Consider the following 15,719-nt stretch of genomic DNA (forward strand, 5'->3'; position numbering starts at 1 on the left):
CCTCCCCTCCAGGACCCGTGCCCCCATAGCCGGCATACTGAAGCCCCCCCTCCACTTTCCATCTTGGGACACTTGGATGGCAGCCCTCTGGGTCCAGCTCCTCTCACTCAGCATCCCGTTTTCGAGACCCACTCAGAGCCTCGGTTCATTTTTATGGCTGAACGTCATTCCATAGCATGTTTCTACCACATTTTGATTATTCTTTTATCCATCGATGCATATTTGGGTTGTTTCTACCTTTTTTTGGCTATTGTGGACCACGTAAATGGACACTGATGTACAGGTATCTGCCTGAGTTACCGCTTTCAGTTAGCTGGGGCCCGCCCGTGGGAGTGGCCAGGCAGGGTCTGCGGCGGTGCTGACTTCTCCGAGGAGGTGCAAACCGTCTGCCAGAGCAGCAGGGCCGTTCACACCCCTCCCGGTGTGTGCCAGCGTTCAGATGTTATCCACACCCTTGCTAGCGCTGGTTCCTTCCCTGTTTGCTAATTTTTCGGTGTATTTATTCCTTGGGTAGTCATCATCCCAGGGGACATGCAATGGCATCTTGCAGTGGCTTTGATTTCGCGTTTGCCTGACGATGAATGAATGATGTAGAGCCTCTCCCTGTGCTTTTTGGCCATTGTATCTCCTTGAAGAAATGTCTCCTCAGGTCCTTTGCTATTTTTTAATCATTTACTATTTTATTGTTGAGTTGTAGTTTTTTTTAACTATCCTGAGTACTAATATCTCATCAAATACATGGTTTGCAAATATTTCCCCATCTCCAGATTGCCTGTCCACTCTCTCTGTAGTGTCCTTTCATCCCTAAAGTCTTTAATTTTTGTGAAATCCAGTTTACCTATTTTTTCTTTAATTCTCTTACTTTTGGCATCATATCCAAGAAATCGTTGCCAAATCCAAGGTCATGAAGACTCCCCCTGCATTTCTTCTAAGAATTTTATCGTTTCAGCTCTTACATTTCGGTCTTTGGCCCACTTTAAGTTAGTTTTTGCACATGGTGTGAGGTAGGGTCCAACTTCATTCTTCCGCATGGAAACATCAAGTTTTCTCAGCATCGTTGGTTGAAAAGACAGTGCTTCCCCCAGTGAGTGGTCTTAGCAAACTTTTTTTATAAACGATGTTGGGTTTGTTTGTTTGTTCTTAAGATTTTATTTATTTAACAGAGAGAGAGGAAACACAAGCAGGGGGAGTGGGAGAGGGAGAAGCAGGCTGACACTGATCAGGGAGTCCGATGTGGGACTCGATCCCAGGACCCTGGGATCATGACCTGAGCCAAAGGCAGATGCTTAACAACTGAGCCACCCAGGCGCCCCTGGTCTTAGCAACCTTGTCAAAAATCAGCTGACCATATAGGCGAGGGCTTATTTCTGGGATCTCTGATCTATTCCGTTGGTCTATGTATGTCTTTTTTTTTTTTAAGATTTTATTTATTTATTTGACAGAGAGGAAGATCACAAGTAGGCAGAGAGGCAGGCAGAGAGAGAGGAGGAAGCAGGCTCCATGCTGAGCAGAGAGCCCGATGCGGGGCTTGATCCCAGGACCCTGGGATCATGACTTGAGCCGAAGGCAGAGGCTTTAACCCACTGAGCCACCCAGGTGCCCCTATATATCTGTCTTTATGATGGAACTACAATGGTAGCTTTGTAGTAACTTTTGAAATTGGGAAATGCAAGTCCTCCAGCTTGATTCTTCTGTCTCAAGACTGTTTTGGCTATTCAGGGTCCTTTGAGATTCCACATTAATTTTAGAATGAACTTTTCTATTTCTGAAAAAAATACCATTGGGATTGGAATGGGATTGCGTTGGTTCTGTCGACTGCGTTGGTGGTGTTCTCACCTTAACAAAACCCAGTCTGTAACGCTCTGCCTTCTCTCTGAGCCGACCGGTGTGCTGGTGTTTAGGGTTAGCAGTTTGTGGCAGCAACTCTGGAAGGCTCCATTTATAAATTTTAAGTGACTAAAATATTTTAACTGCTTTACAAATTTAAGTTAGTTATTAACCATTCAGTTGTCTGACCTAACACAGCCTTTCAAAAAAAACCACAGTGCGTGATCGGGCTCTCTGCTCGGCAGGGAACCTGCTTCCCCCCCTCTCTCTGCTGCCTCTCTGCCTGCTTGTGATCTGTCAAATAAATAAATAAAATCTTAAAAAAAAAAAACAAACAAACAGTGCGTGAACATACAATCACAGTGAGCCAACAATTCTCTTCAATGTCCCTATAGCACGAATAAACTAAAACTGACCATGGCCGAAACCTTGGCAGGGCCCAGCCTGGTGAGGGCACACGGTGCCTGGACACAGTTCTGTCTGAGGGCTACTCCCAGCTTCACGTTTGGAGTCCAGGGCGTTCAGGTCAGAACACGGGCCCAACATCTCCCAGCATCTCAGCGCGTTCCTCCCCCTCCTGCCTCTGCAGGGAGAGGTGAAGGAGGGGCCGCCCGCCTTCACCGCCCCCCCGGCCAGCCGCGGGGACTCAGGAGAGGGCAGATCCCCCACCCGTGGGAAAACTGGCAGGACACCTAACCCCCTGGGGTCCTCAGGACCCCGATGAATCCGTCCTGATTTAGACTCCACACAAACTCCACACAAAAACCCTAGTTCACGCCAAGGTGCAGAGGACCCCAAATCTGGTCTGGTCCTGGCCCCACATCACCTCCGGGTTCCAGCTTGACACCTAACCTTCCCTGGAACTGAGTACAATTCCGTCTCGAAATTCTGCAATTCACGTGCTAAACTATGAAGTCAGCCACCAGGAAAGAAAGTTGGAGGGAGAGAGAGAAGAACCCAAGTTGGGTTCATCTGAGCCGCTCTGCATCTGTCGAGAGAGGGCGCTGCTGTCTTCCACTGGCACTGGCCACTCGCCTGCCGTTCAGGCCGCCCGGTCACCTGGAGCATTCCGTGGGCCTCTCAGTCCTGCACCGGCAGCCCCCCCCACCCCCGCTCCCGCCCCCGGCCGGTGGAGGACGGCTCCACTCCCACCTCGCTGGCCTCTTCAGCCAGCAGCGCAGCCTCGTGCTTAGCCGCGTCCAGTCCCAGGAAGAGTCGCTGTGTCTCTGGGGAAAAGTGTTGTTTCCTTAAGAGCCACATTCCACGAAGCAGCCTTCCCCAGAGTCACCAGAACAGGCCCCAGCAGTTTCACCGAGGGGCCCTGGCTTAACCATCTGCCTTGGGCTCTGGTCCTGATCCCAGGGTCAGGGGCGTGGCATCGAGCTCTGCATTGAGGTCCCTGCTTGGCAGGAAGGCTGTTTCTCCATCTCCCACTCTCCCTGCTTGTGTTCTCTCTCTCTCACTGTGTCTCTCTGTGTCAAATAAATAGATAAAATCTTTTTTAAAAAAATTAAGCAGGAAGGAAAGAAAGAAAAAAGAAAGGAAAGAGGATGGATTGGAAGGTGCTGGAAGGCTGAGCCCCACACTTCGGGAATAGGCACACCCAGGCTACAAGGACAGGAGGAGGGCCTCCTGCAGGAGGCAGAGGGTTCTGGGGCAGGAATGCCAGCAGGCTGGAGGAGAACCAAGCACTACCCTGTCTGTAGGCTCCAGAGCTCCCCAATGCCCTGGAGCCCAGTGAGGCCTGACAGTCCTCTGCGTAGACAGAAATATGGGGCCTAGGCCCCCACTGCCCTACCCCCCATCCTGGGGCTTCCAGAGGTGGCCTGGTTAGGGTCTGCAAGGAGCAGAAAGAGGATCTGGAATCCCTGGGATAGGAGCAAAGATGGCCTCTCCTGCTCTGCTCAGTGGGGAGGCTCCCCAGAGATGGGATCGGGATAGTAGCTCCAGACCCAGAGAAGTAGCCCTCTGAGCACCGCCCTTCCCCAGCCCAGCCTCCCTGGAGAAGGCCGAAAGGCCTCAGCACACCCTCAATGGCCCGTCACCCAGGACTCTTCCTGCTGGCCCCTCTCAGGCCCCCAGCCCTCTGAGGCATCTCCAGGGGGGACCCTGCAGCACTCTGCACCCACCCTCCCTGAGCTCACAGGCTGGGAGGGAGTGCGGAGGAGGCAGCCCACAGGTGGGGATGCTGCCTGGGGCAGGCTGTGTCTTCCAGAGGGAAGTGCGAGTGAGCCAGTAGCCTGGGGCAGGCTGCTGACACATTTGCGCCCCTCCTGTCCTCATGCCCACCCTCGGCAGGAGCAGAGCAGAGAGGGCAGCCGGCAATGCCACCTCCAGTGGACACGCCAGGGGCTGGAGTGGAGGTGAGCCTTCCGGATTGCGTCTTTAGCCCCCAACACACGGATAGGAAATACCATTTCCTACTGAGAGGCCAGGACTCCTTGGAGAAACAGCAGATTGCAGGTCTGGGGAAGCCTCCAGGGTTAGCGGGAAAATAGCCCTCGTCAGGAAAGGCCACAGAGAACCCGCCTCCGCTAGTGGACGCGAGCTCACCCCTCCCCCTTCTCCGCACACCTGCCTTCCCAGCTGCCGGACACTGCTCCAAGAACACGGCCTCGGGATAGTGATGAGCCCCCTGCGTGGTGCGTGACTGAACCCCATGAAGGCCTCTGTCCACAATTTTAAAACTCTATCCTTGTTTGTTTTCTTGGTTTTTTTAGATTTATTTATTTATTTATTTGCCAGAGAGCGAGCGAGCGAGAGACAGCGAGAGAGGGAACACAAGCAGAGGAGTGGAAGAGGGAGAAAACAGTTCACTACTGAGCCACCCAGGAGCCCCAAGACTCTATCCTTGTTTCAATAGGCTCTACACCCCATGTGGGCCCAAACTCACAGCCCTAAGATCAAGGGTCACGTGTTCTACTGACTGAGCCACCCAGGAGCCCCTAAACTTTTAAGATTCTAGCAGGCAAATGCGAAGATCTACTTGTCCTGTGGCCACCCAGACAGGCCTCGTGTATCAGTTCTCTTGCTTGTGAAACCTGCCACTTACCCCTCTGGGTGGCCTCTCTTCCATGGCTCCCTGCCCTCTGAGTGTGGAGACTAGTTTCAGGTCTCCCTGAAGAAGGCAGAAAGGCCTCAGCACACCCTCAATGGTGGGGGAGGATCCCAAGGGGCTTGGGAACAAACCCCTGCATTTGTGGATATGCCCTTATTTAGAAAAAGCATCTTGCAGATGTGGTTCTAAAGATCCAGAGATGGGGAGAGCATCCTGGCTTACCTGGATGGGCCCATCACGAGGGTCCTTATGGGAGAGAAGCGGGGGGGGGGGATGGGCAGGCGAAGAAGCCGTGTGAAGACAGAGTGGGGACATGCAGTCACAAGCCAGGGGACACAGGCAGCCTCCTGAAGCTGAAGATACCTGTGGAAGGGTCACAGCCCCGCCCAGCACCACACCCTGATCTGACTTCTGCTTCCAGAACTCAGGAGAGCCCATTTTTTAAGCCACCAAAGGTGTGGAAATTTGTTACAAACACAAAGAATTAACAGTCTGGTGTCTTGTCACACCAGACAGCAGGATGTCCACCAGAGACCGTTGTCACGTCACGAGGACCTTGGAGCCATCTGCAAGTCCCACTCCAACCCTGGCCAAGGAAAGTCTCAGCACCAGGGAGGTCAGTCCTCCAAGGCGCCGAGACACAGATATGCTGGCATCTACACATCCTTCCCTTTTTTTAAAGATTTTACTTATTTATTTGACAGAGAGAGGGCGAGGAGAGCACAAGCAGGGACAGCGGCAGCCAGAGGGGAGAGCAGGCTTCCCGCCGAGCAAGGAGCAGGATTCGGGACTCAAACCCAGGACCCCGGATCATGACCTGAGCCAAAGGCAGACACTTAACCCACTGAGCCCCCCAGGTGTCCCTGAAATCTACGCATTATTAACCCAAAAGAGGCAAACAGATCACCTTCCTCGGGTGCTAGGAGCCAAGGCTTGCAAACGGGTAAGTTAAGAGTAAGAGCGAGGACTTCACTTGCCTTTCCTGGAGGAACTAACCAAACAGCACTTTTCTCTCCTGCCAGGGTCTCTCGGAAGAGTGAGGAGGGTGGCCGGGGTTGGGGGAACGTCACTGCTCTGCTTTCTCGGGTTCTAGTGTGAACGATGTGGGTTCCAACAACACAGCCTCTACCGCCTGGTACAGACTACGTGACGGCCTCTGGAGCACTCGCCCCGACAAGCCAGCTCTGTATCTGATGAGGCCTCCCTACGCGCTCACGTTGGCGGGGGAATACCCAGGAAACAGGAGCGCCACGGGGGTGTGACCAGCCCAGCACCAACAGAGGGAAACTCCCCGAGACCAATGCTCCACTTTCTTCCGAGAAATAAGCTGCTGAAAGGTACGAAGCCAGCACCCACCTATAGCACTGGGGGACCTGCCCTGGGCAGGGGGGTGGGAGGTGTGTGTGACACTCATAGGAAGGTCGTTGACCAACTCCAGGTGCAGGTGGCACCTCGGGGCTCACGGGGATGGCCCTTCGGCTCTACACCGAACCCGCACACTTGTTATACGAGGTTTTCTGTAATCTGTTCTGCCGGCTATCGAATGTTTTGCGTCGTTTTGCTTTTTTAGGGACACGGAGCCCAGAGCATTTGGTGACTATTTTGAGAATGTAAGCACCGACAGGGCGGCCCCAGCTTCTGAGGCCGGAGCTGGAATGGCAAGCAACAGGCCTGTGGTGGCAGGCGAAACGGGATACCCGTGTCCAAGGGCCCATGACTTGCATCCCCACACAGCGCGCTGTTGCCACGACAGGCGCCCCTGTCAGTGAAGCTCAGACCCCAGGCAGCTTCAGGGTCTTTATTGGCCCTGGGCAGAGTTTCAGGGCAGGGGCGTTGACCTGGGTGAGCAGCAGAGCCCCCGACAGTGGCCGCCCTCCCAGGCCCCCGGCCAGGCTGGTCACCAGCTCAGCACCCCAGGGCAGTACTTGTCAATGAGGCCCTGGTAGTAGGGCCGCAGCGTGTTCACATCCGGCAGTTCTGGGCTCTTGGTGTAGAGGTCAAACTTGCTGCAAGCAGGGAAAGGACAGTGCCTCATGAGGAAGCCCCCGGCCCCTCCAGTCCCTCATGCCCCCCTTTGGCCCCCCACAGGGATGGCCGTACTTAAACTCCTGCACCCAGGGAAGCATGGCCAGGTCCCGCTCACTGCACAGCTGCCGGTAGTCGCCGCCGGTGTGCCAGGGGTAGAAGGAGTGGAACCGGATGATGTAAAAGGCCTAGGGCAGAAAGAAGCCACGCCCAGCGAGCTCCAGGAGGAGGGGCGGGGGGGGGGCAAAGGGGGGTGGGGAGGGCAGGCTGGCCAGACGGACCCTCCCCTCCACCTACCTCTTGGGGAAGAGCGAATTTGTTGAACTTCATCATCTGGTACATGTACTCTGCCGGAGACACGGTGTCACGCCTGGGCTCCCAGAGCTGGGCTTCCCGCCCTCCGGGGCCCCAGCGGCCTCACTGCCCCCCCCCCCCCCCGCCGGGTCTCACCGTCATGGCCCCAGGACATGAGGACGTTCTCCAGGCCGCAGTGGGGCTGGTACATGCCGAGCTCCGTGCTGCGGGGACAGACAGAGGGTGAGGCGTGTGGGAGCAAGGTGGGGAGAGGAGCCGGCGGCCGGGGAGGAGCACCTGTATCGGGGATCCTGGAGGTCTGGGTTGTCCTGGAAGGTGGAATCGCAGAAAACCACAGAGGCCTGGGGACGGCAGCCGACTGGGAAGGTGTCTCCAACCACCGCCCACTGTGGACAGGGGGCCACCTGCATGTGCCTGGCCGGCCCACCTGGCAGGTTTCCAGAGCCCTGAGTCCCGGCTGTCCCAGCGGCACCCCTCCACCCCTGCCCTTACCTGGGGCTCCCCTGCCAGAACCAGGACCTTCCCCAAGTCATGCAGCAGCCCCACGAGGTGGAACCAGTCTGGGAGGGAGAGGGGCAAAGCAGGCTAGTGCGGATGGTGAGACCAGGTCAGAGGAAGAGGAGGCGGCTTGGGCGCAGGGGTGAGGCCAGGAAACCCCGAAACCCATCTGCAGCCCACCACGGGAGGGAGGCGCACCCTTGTCGGGGTGGGCTTTCCGGATGCCCTCAGCGGTCTGGAAGGCATGGAAGGAGTTGGGGAAGTCCACGTCTGGGTCCGACTCGTCCACCAGCCCGTCCAGCATGTCCACAGCTTCCAAGACAGTCATTTTCTTGTAGGAGAAGGCCCCAAACTGGGCGTGCTGGGCCAGGAAGGGGAGGTCAGCACAGCCACGAGATTGGTTGGGTCAGGGCCCGGCCCTCTCCATCCGTCCACTCGGCCTGGGGAGGAGGGACTGGCAGGCGAGGAAGCTGCCAAGTACCTTCTTCCTGACGAAGTCCACGGTCTGCTGAGCGTGCATGAGCTTATACGTGGCAAAGACACGGTCCAGGAGCGGGCCAGACTGCAAGCCAGAGGTCAGCCCGCAGACTCGCCAGTCAGTCCCTGCCCTTCACACCTCTGGGGGCCACTGCTCCTGTCTCCCAAACTTGGCCCCAAAGATGTGAATGAGAGCATCCAAGAGAGGACCCTGAGCGGTGCAAAGTGGCAGGTGCTGCCCACCCCCCAGAAAGACGGGCCTGGGGTGGGGTGGGGTAGAGCCGGGGCAGGGGGGGGCCCTTACCCTGTAGTTCCGGAAGCTGCCCTTGTCTTTGGCCACCTCTGGGTCCACATCAGGCCGGTAGACCAGGGAAGGGTCTGGGCCCTGCTTGGGTGGGGGATTACACCCATTTCACCGTCATGCCAGCTCTATGAGGAAGTGAGACCATCCCCACGGGGACACCAGAGCCTAAGAGCTGGACCAGCAGGGACACCGGTGGCCAGCAGGGCACAGCCCCTCCTGAGCACACCCGCCATTGGAGGCGACCTTGCCATGGGTGTCCTTCTCTGCAAAATGGGCATCAGCCAGAGGCCTGCTTCTAGGGTGAGGAGGAGCGCCCGGGATGCATCTCCTTCTCAGGACCTGGGTCTGCAGGGAGCCCAGGGGTGGGGCTGCTGACCCTTGCCCCAGCTAAGCCTAAACAGCAGGAGGAAGACAGGAAAGAGGGAGCCCTTTGACCGGGACCAGCAGACTGGTGGGAACCAGCTGAGAGAGGGTGGGAGGCTGCGCTCCTTCCCAGGAGGGACGACCAGCCGGGGTGAGCAGGCCGTGGGGCCACACCGTGCTGGGTCTGGAGTACTCACCACAGCCGCCTTCATCTCGAGGGAGCAGAGCTGGCAGGTGGGTGAGAGTCCCCCGGGCCGTGTGCCCCTATATATGCCCACAGTTTACATAAGTGACCGGACACGACCCAGCCCCTTGGCCTTGGCCCTCGGTAATGAGTGACCATCCACCGTCCTCCTGGCCTCAGAAGTTAATGTGTCAGCACGGGAGCAGCTCCCGGCGCCCCAACCCCAACCCCAGCCCCCTCTCCCCGACTTCGGCCTCCCTGAACCACTAACCTGCTCTGGACAGGTAGCCCTGCGTGGCGGCCAGCCTCCAGCACTCCCTGCAGAGGTTTTAAACCCCACCCTGGCCACCGTCAGCCCCTCCCAACTGGTCCTGCAGACCCCGGACCCCACCCATCAGCCTCAGGCCCTGGGGATTCTGGGAAGTGCTGGAAGAGTCTTTCTGACACTTGCTGAACAGGAGTGAAAGAGTTTATTCACCACCATTGCAGTGAGGGAGAGAGAATCCAACAAAGACGGTGGGGGGCTTGGCTGCCGGTAATCAGAGCGGGGTCAGTGGATGGAAAGTTGCTAAGGGCGGATCTCGAGGCTGGGGGCAATTCTCGCTAAGCTGTCTCCCAGGAATCCTGCTAAAAGACCAGCCAGGTGATGGATCTCGAGGGTGGGTGGGGGGATCCTTGCCTAATACTGGGTGAGGCCTGGTGGATCCCCGCGGCGGGTTTGTCGAGGGTGGGCTCTTTGGCTTTTGAGATGGGCAGCTTGGTCTGGAGTCGGGGCAGAGGTGAATCCAGCCGGCGTTTACCGTGCGTGAACCGGGGCTGGGTACTGCAGACACAGTGGGAACCTAACTGAGGACACACGCCTGCCTGGGAGCTGACTGTGTCCAGGGAGGAGGCAGACACGCAGCAAAACAAGTCCTTGTCGCCAATTGGCAAGGCCGTGCTCTCAAAAAAGATGGGGGGTGTCCAAGGATGGTCAGTGGGGGACACTCAAAGTGTCAGCCTCCACCTGCGGGGTGTGGGCCAGAGCCCCTACTCAGCATCACTGAGGCAAGAAGGCTGTGGGAGTGGAGGCTGCTCCCGGGGGAGAGAATAAACTGGGGGCAGTGCTGGGCCCCCGTGAAGATGGCGCCATGCGGCCTGTCCAGCACCCCCAGCGCGCGACGCGGTCTGGGTCGTTGGCTTCCTTTTCCTTTGAGGTTCTTCTCCCTCTGCCTCCTCCCGCTGTGACGTCCGGTGGGAGGGGGGTAGTTTGTGGTTTCTTCGTGCTCGGCAAACAATGCTGACGGCATGGGGGGGCTCCAGGGAGGTGAACAGAGCCCTCACCCACAGAGAAAGGAGCGAACGAACAGCGTTTGTCTGAGGAAGACGTGGCTGGTGGGGGCTCTGGGGGAGCTGGGGGGTGCTGCCACTGAAAGCCCGAGTGAGGCATCCGGTAGGAGGCCCCAGCGTGGCCTGGAGCTCAGGGGCCACTGGGAGGCCACATGCCACGGCACAGGGATGCCTGGAGGTCCGCTGTCCACCCAGCTTTGAGGAAAATCCACTCCACAGTGTGGAGTGCCAAGGCACATGGCATGGGACCTTGGTCTTGTCACTCTGACCAGTGTGGGGGTGGCCCTGGCAGAAAGAGCAGCGTACGTGGAGCACAAGGACTGGCTGCCTTGGCAGGTGGGGGAGGGGGTCTTGGCCACGTGGCACCCTGACCTGTTCGACCCTCCCAGACCCCTCCTCTTCGTTTCTCCCCAATCCCCCTTGCCAGGCTCTCCCTGCTGAACCCTTCCATGGCTCTGAAGCCCGGCCCGCTGGCCTCTCCTGCCCTCACTCACTCACGCTGGTTCCAGCCTCTCTCAGCCGCTTTTTGGGGGTGGGTCCCCGGCCAGACCCGCAGCTCCTGTGGACTCAGGGCCTGGGCTCTCTCAGCTCCTTCCCGCGGGACCCTTGATGCTTCCTCCAGGCAGCCTTTCCTGCCTGCTGTGCTCTGCTTCCCACCCTCCCTGCAGGGCCGGAGCCGGCCTGAACTGTCCCCTTGCTGCCTAATGGAAGGACGATGCCTTTTCTAGCCAGGCGACTCCCAAGCCAGGAGAGCGAGTGCCAGGTGGGAGCCCAGATGGGCATTTCCAGGAGCCGCCCACCCTCAGGGGGTCCAGGGTCTCTGAGGAGCAGGCCTGCCGGCAGCCCTGAGCACCCGTGACCTCTGGCTGTGGCTTCTGCTTCGAGAGGCGGGAGGGTGCTGGTGCTGTCTCTCAGGGTGACTGACAGATGTTGACAGATGAGGTGCGGTGAGAGTGTTTGCTGTGCGGAGTACTAGAACCCACCCTTCTCCAGGACGCCCCCGGGGTTAGCCCTGGTGGTTAAGCATCTGCCTTCTGCTCAGGTCATGATCTCCGCATCCTGGGACTGAGCCCCGTGTCCAGTCTCATGTCGGGCTCCGTACTTGACTAGGCACCTGCTTCTCCCTCTCACTTTCCCTCTGTGCGGTCTCTCTCGCTCTCGCTCAAATAAATAAAAAATACTGTAAATGAACCCTGGGTGATGCCTGCCTGACAGGAGCGGGGCGGGGGGGTGGGGAGATGGATATCAGTGATACGGAAACAGAACTAACAAAGAAAGGCTCAGGAATCACAAACCAAACCTAAAGGCCCAACCTGGGGTGAATATACGCCAAATGCGCCAGCGATCTTGCTCAAACCTTTAAAGATTTTATTTATTTATTTGGCAGACAGAGATCACAAGTAGGCAGAGAGGCAGGCAGAGAGAGAGAGGGAGAGGAGGAAGCAGGCTCCCTACCGAGCAGAGAGCCCGATGCAGGACTCGATCCCAAGACCCGGAGATCATGATCTGAGCTGAAGGCAGAGGCTTAACCCACTGAGCCACCCAGGCTCCAACCTTTAAAGGGCTGCCTCCCAAAATTCTTGAGAAGCCTGCTCCAGCCTCCCCTTGTCCCTGTGCCTGCCCGCAGTGGGTCCCCAGGCTGGGCAGGGTGGGGTCAGGGAGACTCTGCTGCCTGTGTGCCCCGCACCCGTGTTTGGCCATCCTACCCCCAGCTGAGGTGGTGATGGTTCCGACTTCGTGGACCTTTTTGGGTGGGGAGAGCATCCCCCCAGCCACGCCCTGACCTGAGGGATGGGTGCTGCCCTGCCCTGGAACGGCCCAGTGGACCTCCAAAAACTCAATGCCTTCTACCTGGGTCCCTAGCTACTGGGCTAGAGATCCAGGGAAGGGTCTCCATTTTCACCTCGAGCCCAAGCCCCAGAGTCGGCAACTGGAGCAGCACAGTTCCCAGCAGGGCCTGACCTCCCTTTACCCTGGCCCTGGGGTCAGGGACCACAGTGGGGTCCTCCTCCCTGCTGCCTGCCCTCCCTGTCTCGAGGGCACAGGGAGTGGAAGGGCTGGGGACCTGGGACAGCCAAAGTGTGCGTGCCCAAAGTCAGCGTTGAGTCTGATGATGTCAGGTTGCGGCGGAGGGGGGGATACCCTGGCTTCTGCTCCACATCCTTGGGCAGACCCTGCCCCTCTGAAACCCTCTTTAGAGGTACAGACTCTGCCCGCAGATCCACTTGGGTCCACACATGTGCGTGGGTTTCCGCATCCAAAGCTGTTTAAGGGTGCTCGCTGCAGAACCTGGTGGGGTAGGGTGGGAGTTGCCTTGGGGCCTGCGCACCCTTCCGGTGACTGGGATGTGCAGGAGGTCCAGGGGCTGGGTGGGGGCTGGGTGGGGGCTGGGGGCCCAGGCGCAGCTCTGGGACGGAGGTACCGCATCCTGGCGGGGCCAGGCGTGGGGATGGCCCTCTCCACCTCAGCCATAGCTGTGGGGGCTGCTGGGGTCCATAGGGGCTGAGTCCCGTGGGCCGGCTGACCCAACCAGCTGCCATAGGCGGTGGCTGAGGTTCTGCACTTGGCAAGTGCCCAGCACACAGCCCACCCGCAGGAGCTGGGCTCGGGACCTGCGGGGGCCCAGGTGCCCGGGGGGGCTGCCCCGGAGAGGCCGCCCCAGAGCGGGGGCTTGGCTGGCGCTCCTCTCCGGATGCAAGGCCTGCTGTAGCCTCCAGACCACACGCCGAGGTGTGGGGTGACGAAGCTTCACGCCACTGGAAGGGGTCCTGGCTGGGGGCGCCCTGCAGAGGGGGATGGAGGAAGTAAACCTGGCGGCCCAACTTTTCTGAGACCCCCACACCCACCCGCTCTCCCCTCCACGCAGGCCTGGGGTCATTGGCAGGGGAAGCCCAGTTTCCCCAGCAGCCTGGAGCGCGGCCAGGGGAAGCCCGCAGCACCCCTCCACGCACACACACAGCCTGGAGACCGGCCAGGGGAAGACCACGGTCCCTCGGGAGCTCTGGGCTTGGGTCCTGTCTCCCAGCCACCTCAGCAGCCCGGGTCACAAGGTCATTCACCTGTTCAGGGCACATGCCTCCCTGGGCAAAGGGCATGCTGGCCTCTATGGGCCACTGTGTTCATGACCCGCATGGACTCCCGCCTTCCCAGTCCTCCTCTCGGGGGTTGGGGAAAGCTGGGCAGTCCTGGGGATCCCTCCAGCCTCCCCTCTCTTAGCCAACCTCTCCTTGAGAGGGTTGCTCTACCAACAGGGTCAGGGAGTGCCCTTACCCTAGAAGGGAGGGACACAGAGGGGCCTCTTGCCCTGCTCAGGATTTGCTGAAGGCTTATTTTCTGGCCCTTGATTTGGGAGGTAAGCCCTAGCAGCAGGTGAGGGGTTTCCCCAATGGAGTGGGAGGAAGGGGTTCTGGGGAGGGTGATGGAGGGTCCATGCCGGGGCATTCTTGTTTCCTTCCCTGTGGGCTGCGGTTTGGGCTGGTGCGAACCCCACTCACCTGGGCGGGGCAGGCCGCTGGGTCCTGCCTGGGCTGCGGGGCAGGGTGCCTGGGAACAGCAGGTAGAGGAGGCTGATGCAACCGAAGGCAACAGTCAGGAGCCGGGCCATGGCGGGCGGGGCTGGAGGGAGTGTGAGCCAGGCAGGTGTAGGGGACCGTCAGCCCTCACCTCCACTACCCCTTTCCCCAGCCCCGCTGGGAAGCCCTGGTGATCAGGCGCACAGGCGTGGGGACTGGCAAGCTCCTACCTGAGTCCGGTCAGTGGCCGATAGGTATCAGGAGAGAAGCAGCCGGTGGGTTTGGTGTTGGCTGGTCAGGGAGCACCTGGCAGGTGGGGAACCTCCCCAGTCAGTGTGTGGTCTGCGGTTGGTGGGCTGGTCTGGGGCCTGCCTGGGACCCGGCCTCAGCACCTCCCGAACTAAATAGTTTTTCCAGGAGGAGGCGGAGCCGGATGCCCCAGCTGGGCAGGAAGCCCGGCCCTCCAGCTCCCTACTCCTGCCCAGCCCGTTGGGCAGCATGGAGGGTGCAGACGAGGGGGTAGACTGACAGAAGCCCCATTCCACTGGGAAGTGCTTCGACTGGCCAGCCCCCCCCCCTTCTGGCGCTGTCTGGTGGAGAGGACCGTCTGGGACCCTGGGGATCTTGCCCATGGAAGGAGTGTGTGTGTGGGGGGGGGTTGCTGTCCCCCAGGCTGGGTCCCACCCCCAGACGTCTGCCCTGCCTGGCGGCCTGGGGATCTGGCTAGAATCACGGGAGTGGACAACAGCACTCCAGCTGGGCAGTTCCGCACCGAGGTGATTTGGAGACCCTCCCTCCAGACCCCCCCCACAGCTGTGTTCTGAGAAATCCCCACCCTATTTCCCTATTACTGAAGTAGTAAATGGGTTTTGTATGAAATTTAAATAAGTAAAAAGTGAGACCCCTGCATCGTCGTCACCCTTTCTCTTCTGCACACTAGTGTATTATGCAGGGGCCGGTGCTGGTGTGTGTGTGTTACACAGTGTTTGTGAGTAAAAACATACGTATGTAAAGAGAGAGATCTCCAGGCCCTCCTCCTATATGCAGGTGTTCTGTAACGTTTTCTATTTTTTAAGATTTTATTTATTTATTTGACAGAGATCACAAGTAGGCAGAGAGAGAGGAAGGAAAGCAGGCTCCCCGCTGAGCAGAGAGCCTGACACGGGGCTTGATTCCAGGACCCTGAGATCATGACCAGAGCCAAAGGCAGAGGCTTCACCCACTGCGCTACTCAGGTGCCCCTGTTCTGTAACTTCTTAATTGATCTTTTATTAATGAAGAGTTAGGCGATGTCTGGTCTTTTCAAGAGCAAGAACCCTTCTGTTGTGAGCTCAGAGAAGTGTCTAGGATCCTTTCCTAGGAGGGGAAATTCTGCTCGAAGGTGAAGCTGTGTTCGTGTTGACAGATAGTGCCAAGCTGTTCTCCACAAAACTTGTGCTGTCCACTCAACTGATGATGGGCGGGGTGTTGGCCGTTCTTTGGGCCTTTGTCAATCTGAGAAGAGACAGTTACCCCATCGCCCCCCAAGACGTTTCTTTGATCATCAGAGCGTCTCTGCGTCCGTTCCCACGTCCTCCTCTGTCTTAGCTGCTCCGGTCGTACTGCCTCTGTCAAGTCGCCACGGATGACCTGGTCACTCTGTGCCTCCTGCTGCGTACACTGCGGGAGCTCAGTAAACACTTGCTGGGTGAATAAATCGACAAGTGTTGAACGCATGGCATGTTGGAGAGTTTGGTTTACATCCTGAAGAAGGTAGGGAAGCATCAGCGGCCATTCTGCTTATTTATTTATTTGTTTTTGCCACCTGGGGGAGGAGAGAGTGAAACC

General features: G+C 58.3%; 2 protein-coding genes across 6 annotated transcripts; both read right to left on the reverse strand.

Moving 5' to 3' along the window:
• Window positions 1–6,668: 6,668 nt before the first annotated feature.
• MIOX (myo-inositol oxygenase) lies at window positions 6,669–9,340 on the reverse strand. Of its 5 annotated transcripts, none has more exons than XM_082738829.1 (11): window positions 9,323–9,340; window positions 9,065–9,131; window positions 8,505–8,588; window positions 8,205–8,285; window positions 7,922–8,084; window positions 7,718–7,785; window positions 7,502–7,611; window positions 7,361–7,428; window positions 7,208–7,257; window positions 6,986–7,098; window positions 6,669–6,891 (listed from the first exon to the last, which is right to left on the reverse strand). In XM_082738829.1, the coding sequence occupies exons 2-11, from the start codon at window positions 9,077–9,079 to the stop codon at window positions 6,783–6,785; spliced, it is 861 nt and encodes a 286-aa protein (XP_082594955.1). In that variant the 5' UTR covers window positions 9,080–9,131; window positions 9,323–9,340; the 3' UTR covers window positions 6,669–6,782. The 5 variants fall into 5 exon arrangements, with proteins under 5 accessions (XP_082594955.1, XP_082594956.1, XP_082594958.1 ...); XM_082738830.1 differs by having other exon boundaries at window positions 8,505–8,585; window positions 9,323–9,339; XM_082738832.1 differs by lacking the exon at window positions 9,323–9,340 and having other exon boundaries at window positions 7,502–7,533; window positions 9,065–9,177.
• A 2,387-nt stretch (window positions 9,341–11,727) lies between these two features.
• ADM2 (adrenomedullin 2) lies at window positions 11,728–14,312 on the reverse strand. The gene is made up of 3 exons (XM_082738833.1): window positions 14,123–14,312; window positions 13,875–13,995; window positions 11,728–13,163 (listed from the first exon to the last, which is right to left on the reverse strand). The coding sequence occupies exons 2-3, from the start codon at window positions 13,982–13,984 to the stop codon at window positions 12,845–12,847; spliced, it is 429 nt and encodes a 142-aa protein (XP_082594959.1). The 5' UTR covers window positions 13,985–13,995; window positions 14,123–14,312; the 3' UTR covers window positions 11,728–12,844.
• Between the last annotated feature and the right edge of the window lie 1,407 nt (window positions 14,313–15,719).

This window comes from Mustela nivalis (assembly GCF_964662115.1).
Source record: "Mustela nivalis genome assembly, chromosome: 7".
NCBI lineage: Eukaryota > Metazoa > Chordata > Mammalia > Carnivora > Mustelidae > Mustela > Mustela nivalis.

Coding starts and splice junctions, on each gene's coding strand:
- MIOX (XM_082738829.1), bottom strand. Junction 8,286..8,504: donor GCAGCTTCCGGAACTACAGG/GTAAGGGCCCCC, acceptor TCTGGCTTGCAG/TCTGGCCCGCTCCTGGACCG. Junction 7,258..7,360: donor CATGTCCTGGGGCCATGACG/GTGAGACCCGGC, acceptor TGTCTCCGGCAG/AGTACATGTACCAGATGATG.
- ADM2 (XM_082738833.1), bottom strand. CDS start 13,984: ATGGCCCGGCTCCTGACTGTTGCCTTCGGTTGCATCAGCCTCCTCTAC. Junction 13,164..13,874: donor CAGCGGCCTGCCCCGCCCAG/GTGAGTGGGGTT, acceptor CCCCCTCTGCAG/GGCGCCCCCAGCCAGGACCC.